Raw genomic sequence first — 13,976 nt, 5'->3', positions numbered from 1 at the left:
CAAAACATATTGAACAAAGACATTATCATATACCGTATAGCGTGTGCACAAGCTAAATGGCATATTATTTGAAACTATGAATTCTAATAACTTATGAAACACGATACTTTTTCGTGTTTTCTTGAACTTCTATTTTCGGTTTTTCGCAAGGTTCAATCACTATATCGCGGTTAAAGCCAATTCTTTCCACTCGGACAATTGTATTATCTCGGTAGGAAGAGCCTCTACATTTTCTCTCTGTTCGGCCAGACGAAGACAGTACGATATCTCATTTTTACGTTCGTACCAGTATTGTCTAGCGACTGGCTAGTTATGCGTGTTATTAAAATTTAAGTGTTTGCCAATATTTTCCTTTTCATTTCAGCTTATGATTATGTTAGAAAGCTCACTGATAGACTTATTGTTAGATTTGTGATATTTCATCATCCTATTACCGAGATTTCCTTTTTCCATTTTAGCTTCTCAATATGGTAGAAAGCTTTGCTGAAAGATTCATTAAATTTTTGATGAGTTTGGACCATTTTAAAAAGCTTCACATGTCTGCTAAATTCGCCATGCTCAAGGTAAGGCTCTCTCTCCCACATAAAACAGATCTGCATTAATTTTGTTCACTGTTTTGCCTCGACATGACATTTTTGAATGGGTTTTACATTAACAGTATGATCGACTGTTTATGCAGTTATCTTTTCCAGATAAAACAAACTTTGCAAGTTCACAAAACACAAACAATTTCAAGTTTTCAAAAAGCATAAAGCTAACTAAAATTCTGTATGTTGCATTAAATTTGATTGTTTCCGTCTCACACACTACATGTAGGTGATCATATGAATGTTTAATAGTTTTCAAGGAACAATTGTACTTTTTTTGCCAGAGATTTTCTTTGCACATGTGTAGCTGTTAGATTATATGATCAGAATCCATCAAGAGCGTCTGCTGGTCAATTTGTTTGCGATCTGCAATACTTTTAAAATTATTAGCAAAACAAATGAAGGTTTCACTACTCATCTGCAGGTTGTTTTATTTTATATTTTATTTGTACTAGTGGCTTTTATGTTTAAAAATTACTCATTAAAGTTGAAAAACCTTCCTCAGAACACTGCATACTATTGGTGGTAAACCTTCCTCTGAACACTGCATAATATTAGTGGTAAACGCAAGTGCTACACAGACTTGGATGCTTATGGAACTTGTAAATTTATTCCTATGACAAATTATAATAAAGCCATCTGAAAAATAATTTATGGCTAAGACAAATTAATATCTATAATTTATAATCATGTCAGTTTTAGTACGGGAGATAAAATGTTGTTGTACTAAAAGAACTCATTAATATGAAGGCTGAAAAGTCATAGGTATGTAACATGCTGGTCAGCATTTTTTTCAAAACAGTAACATAATAAATAGAATTGTAAGCGGGCTTCTGTAGCTATTTCGATCCTTAAAGCTCAGTTCAGGAAAAATTGTCTTAATGTTTTGTAAACTTGTCCAAGAACATTCTTCCACTTTTGTGCTTAAAATTTGTGGATATTTTAAAAAGTGGTTGCGAGTTTTTGAAAGAACATACACAAGAAATACAAGTAATTTGGAACAGGAGTCTTCTCTGCCATATGCATGGTTGTCCAGATTTTTTTCCAAACATTAGCACTAATCACAGCTAACAAATGACACATTATGGAAGACAAATCAACTGGTAAAAAGTATCTTGTAGAAATGGACATTATGACTTGGAAAAAACTTTGCGATTAAATCTTACGTTGTATACGGTGTGACTAGAAAATTTCACAAAATTTATATAGCAGTGAATTTTTCGCATATCGGTTTGTCAGAACCAATTTTAAATTTGCCTCCCTTGGTTGTGCCCTTTACATGATGATGCATTCAAATCTTGCCTGCCATCCCTTTTGACTGCTACCTATGAAATATGCATATATAGCTAAAAGTTAGTTGTTTTTATATTTTTAGTGCTACAAAAAATGAGATTCGAAATTCCTTATTACTCAAGTACAAATTAATCCGTTATCATACTATGAAAAAACATCCAAACAGGATATTACAAAAAAATACGTGTTTTGCTGTAATTCGGTACATCTGCTAAAAAGTAACGAATATTTACATAGTTGTTATGATCTGCAAAAAAATGTAACGTCACTATGTACCTTACTTTATGGAGTTTTTACCCTCGAGACAGATGTTGTGGATTACGGCCGTCTGAGAGACACTTGAGAGCAACACAATTTGGTACACTAAACTTTTGTGACCCTGCAGAATAGAAATTTTGAATTAAACTTGATGAATTTAGCTTACTAAACACACACTTGAAGCTAAATTTTAATCTTTCACTAAACCTACTTTAATTTTGTTTGTTCATTCTATTTTGCATTAAATCATTTCCTAACAAGATGATAGAAAAAGTAAAGTGTAATGAAGGCCCATATGAGCAGTAGCATGGCTATTCGAGGCACAGAGCCCGAGTTAACAGATGAGATTGTTAATGAAGAAAACATGGATAGTCCAAGCAAAAGAAATCAGAACAAATCTATTCCATAGAGTCCAGCAAGTACTGCTTCAAAGCAGCCCTAAAACCATCATGACTATCAATTTTCCTCAGCCAAATTGGCAAGGAATTTAATGCTGATGACTTATGATAGCCAACCAGTCTATAACCACAAGTAGAGGAGGGTGGAAGGGGTAATAAAAATAACGAATGGCAAGTGTTGTAATGTGTTGACAGGTTAGTTTGAGATTTAAATTGTGTGAAGGTTTGAAGACATATTCTTAGTTGGTATAATTGTTGTATAGTATATCGTTTGTCGTATATTGTTATTTTTTATATATTGTCATATAGACGACAACTATATCGTATAATTGTCGCCTTATTGTTTTAGCATCTGTTCCCAGTTAGCAGTTTGCTTCGCGTTCCTTATAACTTTTAGCCGGCCTTTTAAAAACTTTCAAGCTAATTCAAAGAGAAAGACCGAGTGATGCTGTTCTCGAAAGCCGCCTCTCGCATACTTGGCCATATAGTGGCCATCAACGACTGGCAACATTTTATAAAAAAGGCGTAGGCTTGGTTACTTTAAACCCTTTTTTAAACGACCTTCTGGTAGAGATTTGCTTCTCGCGTGCTATGAGCCTAAACACTTCTAAAATATTGTACATTGTAGAATTGTATGATGGATATTATGGCAATACGATCAGCCCTTCAATACCATCCAGACATCGGAGGATATTCGGTCGTGGACACAACTTCTGGTTCAAGCAAACATCTTCGGCTTGAATTTATTCGAACGATCTTTGGTGAGGAGATCTACAAGGAGCACCTAAAATTTATAAGCTCGTTCAGAACAGCCGCTTTGGAGGACAAGACAGCCATGATTCTTGCCATGATTATCATTGTGTTCACCGTTGACAGAACGACGATCAGCGAAGATCAGCAGGTTACAGTCGATCAGCATTTGTCGCATTACAGTGAATTGCTTCTGGCATATCTATGCAGCGTGCGTCCTTGTTCAGAAGCAAAGAAGATCATTTATCCACGCATTGTCATGAAGATTACAGATCTCCGCAACTATGCTTTCATGTCACAAGGTGCGATAGCTAATCAGGAAGGTAGCTCAGCCGATGCTATTGAGCCACTGCTTAGGGAGCTGCTCTTGCGAGACCCGACGCCTTGTTTACCTCTCTCTCAAAACTATCATTGATCTCATGAGTTCAATGCTATACGTATTATAGGTATTAATTACGTATCGTCAGAGATTTGAAAATGTTGATACAATTATGTTCGTTATGCTTGCATGAATAGTTTAAGATTTTTTCTATCTTGAAATTTATTTTGAATCGAAGCTGCTTGCCTTCGAGTCAAAAGAGTTGTTGTTTTCCATTTTATTGATTTATTTTCTGTGAGTCTCCAACAATGGGGCTTCTTAAATTCGGTAGCGGAAAGTCTCCATGTTCTATATCATTTTATAGACTACTTTGCAATTGTTATGGCTAAATATGTGAAGATGTATTTTCGAATTTTTGTATAAAGCAGAGTATGTGCTGCCATTGCGAGTGTCAAGGTTACAAAATGCTCATATACGTCGATTCACCCATTTATATATTTACCATAATATTTCCTATAGAATGGAGTCAAATCTAGTTTATCTTACACTAACATCTATGGTTTCAGATGCGTATTTCACCAGCACTGAGCTGGCTAAACTTACAGTTTTGCTTTGTAACCAGGTTCTTAATTCATGCTTCCAGATATCAATATATCACTTGTAGATGAGCAGATTATGCCTGTGTCGTTGTGCATGGAGATCTGATAAATTCACATACATGTACAAATACATACTTGGTGCAAGTGGACAAACCCTAGTATTAGCACCAGTTGAATATGCTGATGTGCCGTGTTCCTCAAACCAGTACAAGAGCTGGCAGGGCTGATTATGGTGGCGAGCTGGCAGGGTCTGTCGTGCTAGCGCAATACCAATAGCCGAGCAAGATATGCCAACCCACTGATAACCCATTCATGTGTCTTACAGGCGATAGAGGAATACTATAGTTTATTTCTCTGCTCTTGGAGCCAGGTGAGAATCTTTGATTTAAGTTCTGCGTCTGGAATGATTTGGTCCAGGGTAAGTGGACTACGATCAAATGGATCGGTCTGATCACTGCAAAATAATATAAATATGATTTGAGTAGCCAAACAATTTAAAACCGTTCAAAGCAATTGAGTACAAACCTGATTCAACTGCAAAACATATTCTAGCAATAGATAAGTTCTTTGGCAAAGTTTTGTGATAACTAGTGTTACTCCATGCTTTTGTCAATGAATGGTAAAACATGTTATTAGCTTGATTTCTCAGTGTTCATCAGCAGCTGAATTATTATTGAGAAGCGTTGTTCTAGGTGTTACATTAACGGGAATGCGCAACTGCTACAGAGAGGTTTTTAGGTCAACAATGGTATACAGATCAATAATCTCGCAGTTTTATAACAAAAGAATAAGTGTTTGCAGCTTACATCTTGTGATAGGTAATCTGCAGACTTACAAAAGGCCCACAGCTATACAACTGCTGTTCTGTTTATTTTAACGAGAGTATAACAACGTGTTGCTCCAGATGTGTCTTTTAGAATCACAGAGGAAAATTCATTCAAGAGGAAAATTTGAGTTGAAGAATAAAAAAGTCAAATAATGAATAACAATAATAAGTAATACAAAACTTTAAAAATTGTTTTTGATTGAGGTGATCTGACCGCCAGGTAGTTTTAAAATTAAAATCGATAAAACTTGATCGTGGCTAAAATGCTCAGAAGAAAAATACGTGCGAAATGGCATCACTAGTTGTTATCGTTGCGTTAGTTGATTTCGGCCATTGCGTTCAAGTTGAAGCATTACCCGTCGCAATTCTGTCGATCTCTGCAATTGTAGACATAATCACACTTTTGAGTGTTATAATCGAGATTAAGTTTTGTTGAGTTTAATCTTGAAATATCCTGACAGTGAGACTTTAAACACAAAAAATGATCGCAAATGCTAAAAAATACCGATACCTTCAATTAAAATTTTGTAAATTTTTTCCGAAGTTTATCTTTAACACAGGTTGTTAGACTAGTGAGCGCTTTTGGTTTGAATTGGCTCCCCATTGAGGTGAACACTAGGGTGACGCACAATATGTCTTCCTAAAGTCATCTCAGGAAGGTTATTTGAGGAATGCTAACTTCATCGCAGTTAACACAGTAATGAAAGCTTTGTTTGGGCAATGCAAGAATATATAAATAGCAGGTGGAGACAATAAAAGTCGCAAACAGAACAAATAAATCAAAGTTAGGTTTTTTCTATGAAGCTTGTTCTGTGACGCTACCTGATGACGTTGTTTATTTCTTATTGCTTATACTGTTCCTGAACCTCACATATATAAGCCCAAGATAACATGAACCAACTGTAGGTCTAACAGCTTTTGTCCAGTAGTCTTGTATCACAGACATTAGACATATAAGCCTTAAACTATACCACGGCATAATATCTAACATAGTTGCGAGCCTTAATTTAGTTGTAGTACCTGAGTATGTGGCGAGCAATGGTAGATCGGTCGACTCTCTGCTTGCTGCTTGGCAATATCACTGGATCCTTCATCATCGTGTTCAGCAATGCATCAAGGAACTCCTCTGGAGCTGATGAGCTCAGCTCGTCATCCTCCATCTGCTGTACAGCTGCATTCTATGGAAATTCCCAAACTACTATGATATGATAATAAAGAATAAAACAATTCTCAGCAAAGATAATTTCACTCAACTTTTACAAACTGCCAGAAATGTGGCTTCATACTCGACGAATAAACCATTTTTATCTTGATAAGTTGTTGCCAAGATATTATGTAACAGACAAAAGACTGCCTAAAGAAAACAGTTAAATATTTTATAGATAAAAAACTGGATGTGAATATAAGAGCTATATTATTTTAAATTAACATGTTCTAGGTGATTGCACAAGTGACTATGAAATACTGTCTACCATGTGATTTGTCTTGTGTCATAGTAAAACAATATTCATCATCTATTATCCTATTTACTGTTGCATCCCAACAATTTGCTGTAGTTAATATTTTGTGAAAATAAACTTGCTTGTTAACGAATGAGATTGAAAAGTCTAAAAAGTGTTTTTATTATTTGAATTTCATGATAAAATTTTGACACATCAATCCGTTTAGGCAGTTTTTTTAATAATGCGTTGAAGTAATTCAGTCTTTTGCTTGTCGAGTAGCCATATTTTGCTGCATTTCAGAATGTAAAAACAAACAGAAAAATATAAGGCTGAAAAAATTGTTAAAGGTTGACTTGCAACAAAATTCGCATTACAGTTATTTGACACCAAAAGATTCACCATGTCTTACTCTGTTGTGTTGTAAGTGCCAAATACGTGGAAATGCAATTACAAGCTCTTAAAAGCACAAAAACGAAAAGCTGCCGTAGATTAGAATCTCTTTATTTCGATGACCTAACCACGGAATTTGGTTATTGTCTTGTCACGTATGTTCTCACGTGAATTGAAAGGCCAATAAAAAGCTCAATATAAAACTTATCGTAGCACTAGTTTATGACAAACACTTCGGGTTTCACCGAAGACCCATATCATATATAGATGCTCGCTACTTTACAGTTTTGTTTCGGCCTAGTCTAATTGGCAAGTCGTAATCTGATCATGTGACCCAATACTTCGCAAATAATTTTTGCAGCACTTTTCGATTATCACAGGTGACCAACAGGCTCGTCATGATTATCAGACAATTATATGTACTCCTTCGAGGTAAGGTTAAAATGTTTAATGAATTTTTACGGTAAGTTATAAGATATCACTGCTAAAAGTGACAGCATTACGATGATGATAAAACAAACGCGTAAGAACAATAGACATAGTTTTATTGAATGCGTGAAGTATATTTGTGAAAATATTTCGACGAATAAGATTGCATGAGAGTGTAAACAGAAACCATCTCTCACAACTACATCACATTTGAGCCGTTTTGGAAAGGGAATCCAAACTACAGTGGTCTCGTGGGGCCACGATTTTCTCTTCGTTTTTTAGCTTTTAAGAGCTTGTAATCACCTTTCCACATATTTTGCACCTTCAACACCACAGAGTAAGACATGGTGAATCTTTTCATATCAAATAACTGTAATGTGAATTTTGTTGCAAGTCAACCTTTAAAAAGCATAAATTATATTATTAATGGTATTATCAACTATATAATAGTGCATTTGCTGCTGTAATACTGGTAAGGCATCTGAATAATAAAATAATAAAAATAGCTCAGTTTACTGTGCTGCTGTCGAACCGAGGCCTGCTGGTGCAAGTCAGCAAATTGGAGTTGCTAATTTAACATAGCCTACTCGTCTCGGCACCAATAATGACCTCTTGTGAGGCTACAGAGCTCAGGTTGTGTGACTACAGTTCTCAGGCCACAGGCTTGTGTGACTACAGTTCACAGGTCACAGGCTTGTGTGACTACAGTTCTCAGGCCACAGGCTTGTGTGACTACAGTTCTCAGGCCACAGGCTTGTGTGACTACAGTTCTCAGGCCACAGGCTTGTGTGACTACAGGCCAAATGCTCTAATATGCCTGCCCTGCCCTCTTTGTGCCACAGAAATTGTAGATAAAGTTATATATATATACCTTAATGCGGACACCTAAACTGTTAAATGCTTGAATCATATCAGATGGCTTGTTTATCTTTTTAAGAACTCTCTCAGTTTGAGGGAAAAGCTGTGGTGAATAGGATCGGCCATCAGCGGAGACCGCTTGGCAAAACTCGGCGCTGTGCGAAAGGTTCAAATAGATCTGGCATATCTCTGAGACAACAACTGATGGCTTGAACTCAGATTTGTCAAAGTCTTTCACTTTAAATTCCTTCATTTTCGGCCCAGTCTGAAATTTTGAAATTAAAAAGGTCAAATATTATTAAAGATGACAAAGCTACAAACCAAAAGCTAAAACACATTCCCTTTTGTAAAATATGACATACAATGAACCTTAAATCTGAGAGACTGTAATAAGTAAGTCAATGGCACTCTTAAAAAAGTGTTTCCTAGCAAACAATTCACTAATGATTAGTTGCAGTCCTATTAGTCTAATTTCCTAAATACAGTGGAACCTGTACTTACAAAATTTTTCAGTTTCAAAACCATTTCATAAGTAGAAAGTTTCTGAAGTAGAAACCCATTTAACCATATGAATGCCTTAATTCATTCCAAGCACCCACAAAACTCGTACAAAAAATTTGTATACATTATACATACATGTAATTGTTCAAACCTGAAACAAATATGTGTTAGGAATTACATGACTACATAATAAATGGAAAAAGTACACATGAAAAGAAGAAAGAACTGAGAAGTAACGAATACAAACTGAATGATACATATATGTGTTTGTTTGTTTACTTTGGCTTTGGGTATTGCATTATTGCTGTGGTTTTGTGTTGCTCATAATGAATGTTTGTAACTCTGTATAATGTTTTTAAGAACGTAAGTAGAAATACAGTCAAACATGGATAACTCGGCCACGGATATTTCGAACACATTGTTAACTTGAACGGATTTTTTGGTCCGTTCCTACGCAATGATAAATTGCTTTAGATAACTCGAACTTAACACCATTAACTCAAACATTTTTTTTCCGAAGGAACAAACTTTGGTTGATTTTAATCCGAAGGAATTTGAATTAGTCGCGGAACTACGACTACTCTGCCTTCCTAGCGAGTAAAGCGCTCCCTATATGTATATAGTGTACATATATTTAAATATTATTTATTTATTTACATATTTATTTATTATTTATATCGTATAATGGAACCGATTAGGAAACCGTATAAAACCTGATTAATGGGGTCGCTAACACGTCGGCTAAGTTACAGCCAAACTAAAAACGTTAAAAAGTAATAGCGATAAAAATTTAATAAAGATAGACACAACATGCAAAATGCATATTGTAAGAGTGATTATATGCGGGTATATAAGGATAAAATGTCCACAATAGATTCGTGGCCCAGTGATGTGACTGCCAGGATGTTTTAAGATTAAAATCAGCAAAATTGATCTTAGTTAAAACGCTCAAAAGAAAAAGATGTCTTTTTTCTGAGCGTTTTAACCGCGATCAAATTTTGCCAATTTTAGTCTCAAAACAATCCGGCAGTCACATGACCTTTATGAAACAAATAAATCTCATGTGATAGAAAAACATCTATACTTTCTGATGAAAAATTTTAAAACTTTACATGAGAGGCTCTTTAACTTGTTACAAGCAACCTATATTTTGGTTTTATATATAGTTTGTATATGTACATGTATCTTCTGTTAAATACATGCACTTGTGACAGTGCTCTGATAACTTGAAAACTCTGATAACTCAAACACTCTCGCTCGGTCCTGTGAAGTTTGAGTTATCCATGTTTGACTGTATTTATTGACATCGGCATGAACTGAAAAATTATGTCATACAAAAAACTCAGAACTTAAATTGCTAGAAACAAAAGTTATCCTATTTTGTATGTGATATATGACAATTCCGAATTATACTACAAACGAAACCGAAACACTTGTCATTTGCAGACTTCCATCAGCGAATGAACTTGAGTGAGATGCTTTGTACTCATGGGAAGCAAACGAAAAAAATACGGAAGCTTTTTCATAAATTGAAGTAAAGTTCTACCAAAAGACAGTCGTAGCCAGAAATTTTTGTATTGAAGAGTCATTTGTAAGGAGAGGTTCCACTGTGATTTATTAGCTTGAACAATTGAATTTTTGTTGCAAACTATTTGATTTAGAATTTTGAAGGAATTGGGAAATAGCCTTCTTACAAGCATGAGGAAAATAATATCGGGAGCATAGCGACCAATTTGCCCTCCTAACCTTTAACCTTCAACCTGTAAAGTACAGTATGACATTAAAGGTATTGAATTTCGTTTGGTGAAAACATTTTTGTATCTTCTCATATATGATGACAAAATTTACATTTTTTTACCAAAATGTGGAGCGCAGAAATAATAGTTTGTGAATGTCCAGCTCCTCACCAGCATTAGAAGGAAATAGTTTAGCATGGCGCATATTCTGTCGACCATGATGCTGTGGCAAAACAGTTCAGAGCAATTGGAGGTGAGCAAAGCGAGGGTGTGTGTTGTGTCAACTGCGGCTGAGTTGTAAAAGCGTGAAATATTGATAATCTGAGCAAGGTCTGCCTCAAATTGTTCGAGTTCCCTTCCACGCAGAGTAGAAGATGAGCTGTCTCTCTCACTTTCCTTCTCTCTAATCTGCTTCATAAACTAAAAACAGCATGGTTGTCCTTAGGACAAAACTACAACAATCAGGCTTCCACTTTCACGGCAATTATCCAACTAACTAAAGCAAGCAACTGCCCCTTTCAGAAATCAGAGAAAGCGCAAGCTGTGAATTAATCCTGATATTGAACAGACCGAAAGGACATACAAATGAAAAAATGAATAACTCTAAAGAAAAGACAAGATACCAATAAATGAATAGAAAGTACATAAATATGAGTGTGTGACATGATACAACTAAAGTAATATTTATTTTCATTATATTGTTGAAATAACACATGGACAAAATAATTAATTAATAATAATTAATTAAATTAATAATTAAATTAAATAAATTGATAATTAATGTAATTATATTTAATTGTTAGACACTCTGGCACTGTACAACCTCTTTATTCTTATTCGTAAGATAAACTGTCACTCTGACAACTTGCTATAAGCTTTTTATTGTTTCCAACAACATTATCGAATAGAAAAAGTGCAAACCAATCATATAATGAGCAAGCGTGAGAAGACATAAGCAATGCATAAATATTATTAATCATCTTACAATTAACTCTGAGTTGGTTCATAAACAGTCGGGTCAGGTTTCATCTTACAATTCGAACAGTAGGGGCGACGAATGCTTACACGTGTAAGAATACAGTTCCATAAAATGAGTGTACTTACACCAAGCGCCTCATCAAGAAGGAAGTGGGCATCATTAACAAGAAGATTAACGAACCGGAGAAAAAGAGGAGGATCAGTATTCTCTATATCAGCGAGAGCTGCATCAGACAATTTCTGCCAAGTAAAGCAGAAGTAGAGAATTATATTTAGCAAGAAGATAATGATAGAATATCAAAGTCATTGTATTGGCTATGACCCCATGCCTCGGTTGCCTCATCATCTGTCACCTTAGCAGTACAGAACGAACCCCTATTTTAATTATTGAAACTCGTACTTTATGATATTATTGAAACTGATGGGCCAATGAAAAGGCAGCATATGTACGGATATAAGCAGAGCAACTTCAGGCTGAATGCTTAGGGAGCTGCTCCACCAGAGCATAGGCTGTATAAGGGATGCAGTTTAGCTATTGCAAAACAGACTTTCTTCAACATAACTAGTATTGAGCAAGTAGCATTAACTTTTGAGGTTTTCTATATAACTTTTCAGCATATAAAACAGTTGTAAACAATTAGAGTAAAATAACAGTAATTTCATGCAATGCAGATTTATGTGTTCAAGTCATGTTACATAACAGCAGATGTATGTTTTCAAGTCATGTTACATAACAGCAGATGTATGTGTTCAAGTCATGTTACATAATAGCAGATGTATGTGTTCAAGTCAAGTTACATAACAGCAGATGTATGTGTTCAAATCATCTTACATAACAACAGATATATGTGTTCAAGTCATGTTGCATGTACAAAACAGCAGATGTATGTGTTAAAGTCATGTTACATAACAACAGATGTATGTGTTAAAGTCATGATACATAACAGCAAATGTATGTGTTAAAGTCATGTTACATAACAACAGATGTATGTGTTAAAGTCATGATACATAACAGCAGATGTATCTGTTAAAGTCATGTTACATAACAGCAAATGTATGCGTTAAAGTCATGTTACATAACAACAGATGTATGTGTTAAAGTCATGATACATAACAGCAGATGTATGTGTTAAAGTCATGTTACATAACAGCGGATGTATGTCTTCAAGACATGTTACATAACAGCAGATGTACGTGTTCAAGTCATGTTACATAACAGCAGATGTATGTGTTCAAGTCATGTTACATAACAGCTAGTTAAAAATATTTGAAATATAATAAAGCTAACATGACCTGACATTCACTTAAAATAACAATTATAACAGAGTAAACAAGCTAAAAGAATATAACCTTGACCTGATCAGTTGAAAGCATGGGCTTATTTGAATAAGGGATTTTTCTGAATCCCAACCGTCTTATAGTCACAAGTGTAAAATAGCCTCAAGTCCTCATATCATTTGAATAGTTTGCATACTCGAAGTCCCACAACCATTAGATTAACCAAACATAGATTTCCGTGTTGTAATAAAACTGAAATAATACTTGAATTAAAGACAGAATACTCACTGCCACAATTAAAGACAGAATACTCACTGCCACAGCTTTCCTATGCAAGTCAATCTTCCATATGTAATCTATAACTTTATACATAGGTTGTCTGTAGCTCAACTTCTGTTCAAATTCAACAGAATCCCCTGTAATTTCTATGCCCACAAACACGTCAAAGAGCACCTCCGCAAGCCTGTCAACATTGCGATGCTCCTTGAAGAGCCTCTCTTTCAGTACATCGTGGCTACAGAAAAAGGATCATGTTCAATTAGACAGGGAGGCGGAGAGTAAAGCATGGTCGAGTGCAAGCAAAATCTTTCTAATTAAATTGAATTCCAAAGTTAGCCCAAAACTAATATTCCTTAAAGGTTGACTTGCAACAAAATTCACATTACAGTTATTTGATATCAAAATATTCACCATGTCTTACTCTGTTGTGTTGTAGGTGCCAAATATGTGGAAATGTGATTACAAGCTCTTAAAAGCTCAAAAACGAACAGTTAATCGCAGCCACACGAGACCACCGTAGTTTGGATTCTCTGCTTAATTTCTGCTAATAAGCATTAAACAAACAACAAAAAGACAGCAGTTTTCCGTCTATGGGGAAAAGATAAACTGTAAAGATTTGCCCTAATCAAGATCTTTCTAATCAAATCGAGGCCTTAAGTTAGCCAAAAACTCATGTTCCTTAACAATTTCTGCTAATAAGCATTAAACAACAACAAAAACTGCAGTTTTTTGTCTATGGGCAAAAAAATAAACGACATATATTAAAACTGCAATAGATCATGGCAATATACAGACTCTAAAATTATTGTGTCTGATTACGTTATTTGTATTGCCTTTGGTCCCATCAACTAGTCAACACGCCGGTCTAAGAGCTCCTCAAACACTCTGACTCCCTATATATTGACCAGGTTTACACTTTGCAACTCGGGCTCCGAAATAAAAACAGCGTTTAACTAAACATACTTTCACTTTGATATATCGGTTCATCAAATCTTACTTTTTGCATTATTTGTCCAAGTTATTTAAAGATTTCAATTTATTTTTTGCTCTTTCCG

At 35.1% G+C, this 13,976-nt stretch overlaps 2 protein-coding genes across 5 annotated transcripts in view; one reads left to right on the top strand and one right to left on the bottom strand.

Moving 5' to 3' along the window:
• Positions 1–4,519, top strand: part of LOC137392602 (thyroid hormone receptor beta-like) — a 95,467-nt gene extending 90,948 nt beyond the window's left edge. For 2 of the 4 annotated variants that reach the window (XM_068079021.1, XM_068079020.1), the window contains 2 exons: positions 459–563; positions 3,165–4,519. In XM_068079021.1, coding sequence (XP_067935122.1) covers positions 459–563; positions 3,165–3,701 — 642 coding nt within the window. In that variant the 3' untranslated portion in view covers positions 3,702–4,519. The remainder of the gene's footprint in view (positions 1–458; positions 564–3,164) is intronic. The other 2 variants (XM_068079023.1, XM_068079022.1) reach the window with 1 other exon arrangement.
• Positions 4,520–4,525: 6 nt separating this feature from the next.
• The window catches only part of LOC137389425 (ubiquitin conjugation factor E4 A-like), a 35,993-nt gene continuing 26,542 nt past the window's right edge, over positions 4,526–13,976 (bottom strand). The window contains exons 15-20 of the mRNA XM_068075497.1: positions 12,958–13,156; positions 11,491–11,604; positions 10,558–10,806; positions 8,163–8,414; positions 6,051–6,208; positions 4,526–4,658 (exon numbers count right to left, since the gene is read on the bottom strand). Of these exons, the coding sequence (XP_067931598.1) occupies positions 4,544–4,658; positions 6,051–6,208; positions 8,163–8,414; positions 10,558–10,806; positions 11,491–11,604; positions 12,958–13,156 (1,087 nt within the window). The 3' untranslated portion in view covers positions 4,526–4,543. The remainder of the gene's footprint in view (positions 4,659–6,050; positions 6,209–8,162; positions 8,415–10,557; positions 10,807–11,490; positions 11,605–12,957; positions 13,157–13,976) is intronic.

This window comes from Watersipora subatra, chromosome 1 (genome assembly GCF_963576615.1).
Source record: "Watersipora subatra chromosome 1, tzWatSuba1.1, whole genome shotgun sequence".
Taxonomy (NCBI): domain Eukaryota; kingdom Metazoa; phylum Bryozoa; class Gymnolaemata; order Cheilostomatida; family Watersiporidae; genus Watersipora; species Watersipora subatra.
This window is presented reverse-complemented; position numbering and strand designations above follow the sequence as displayed.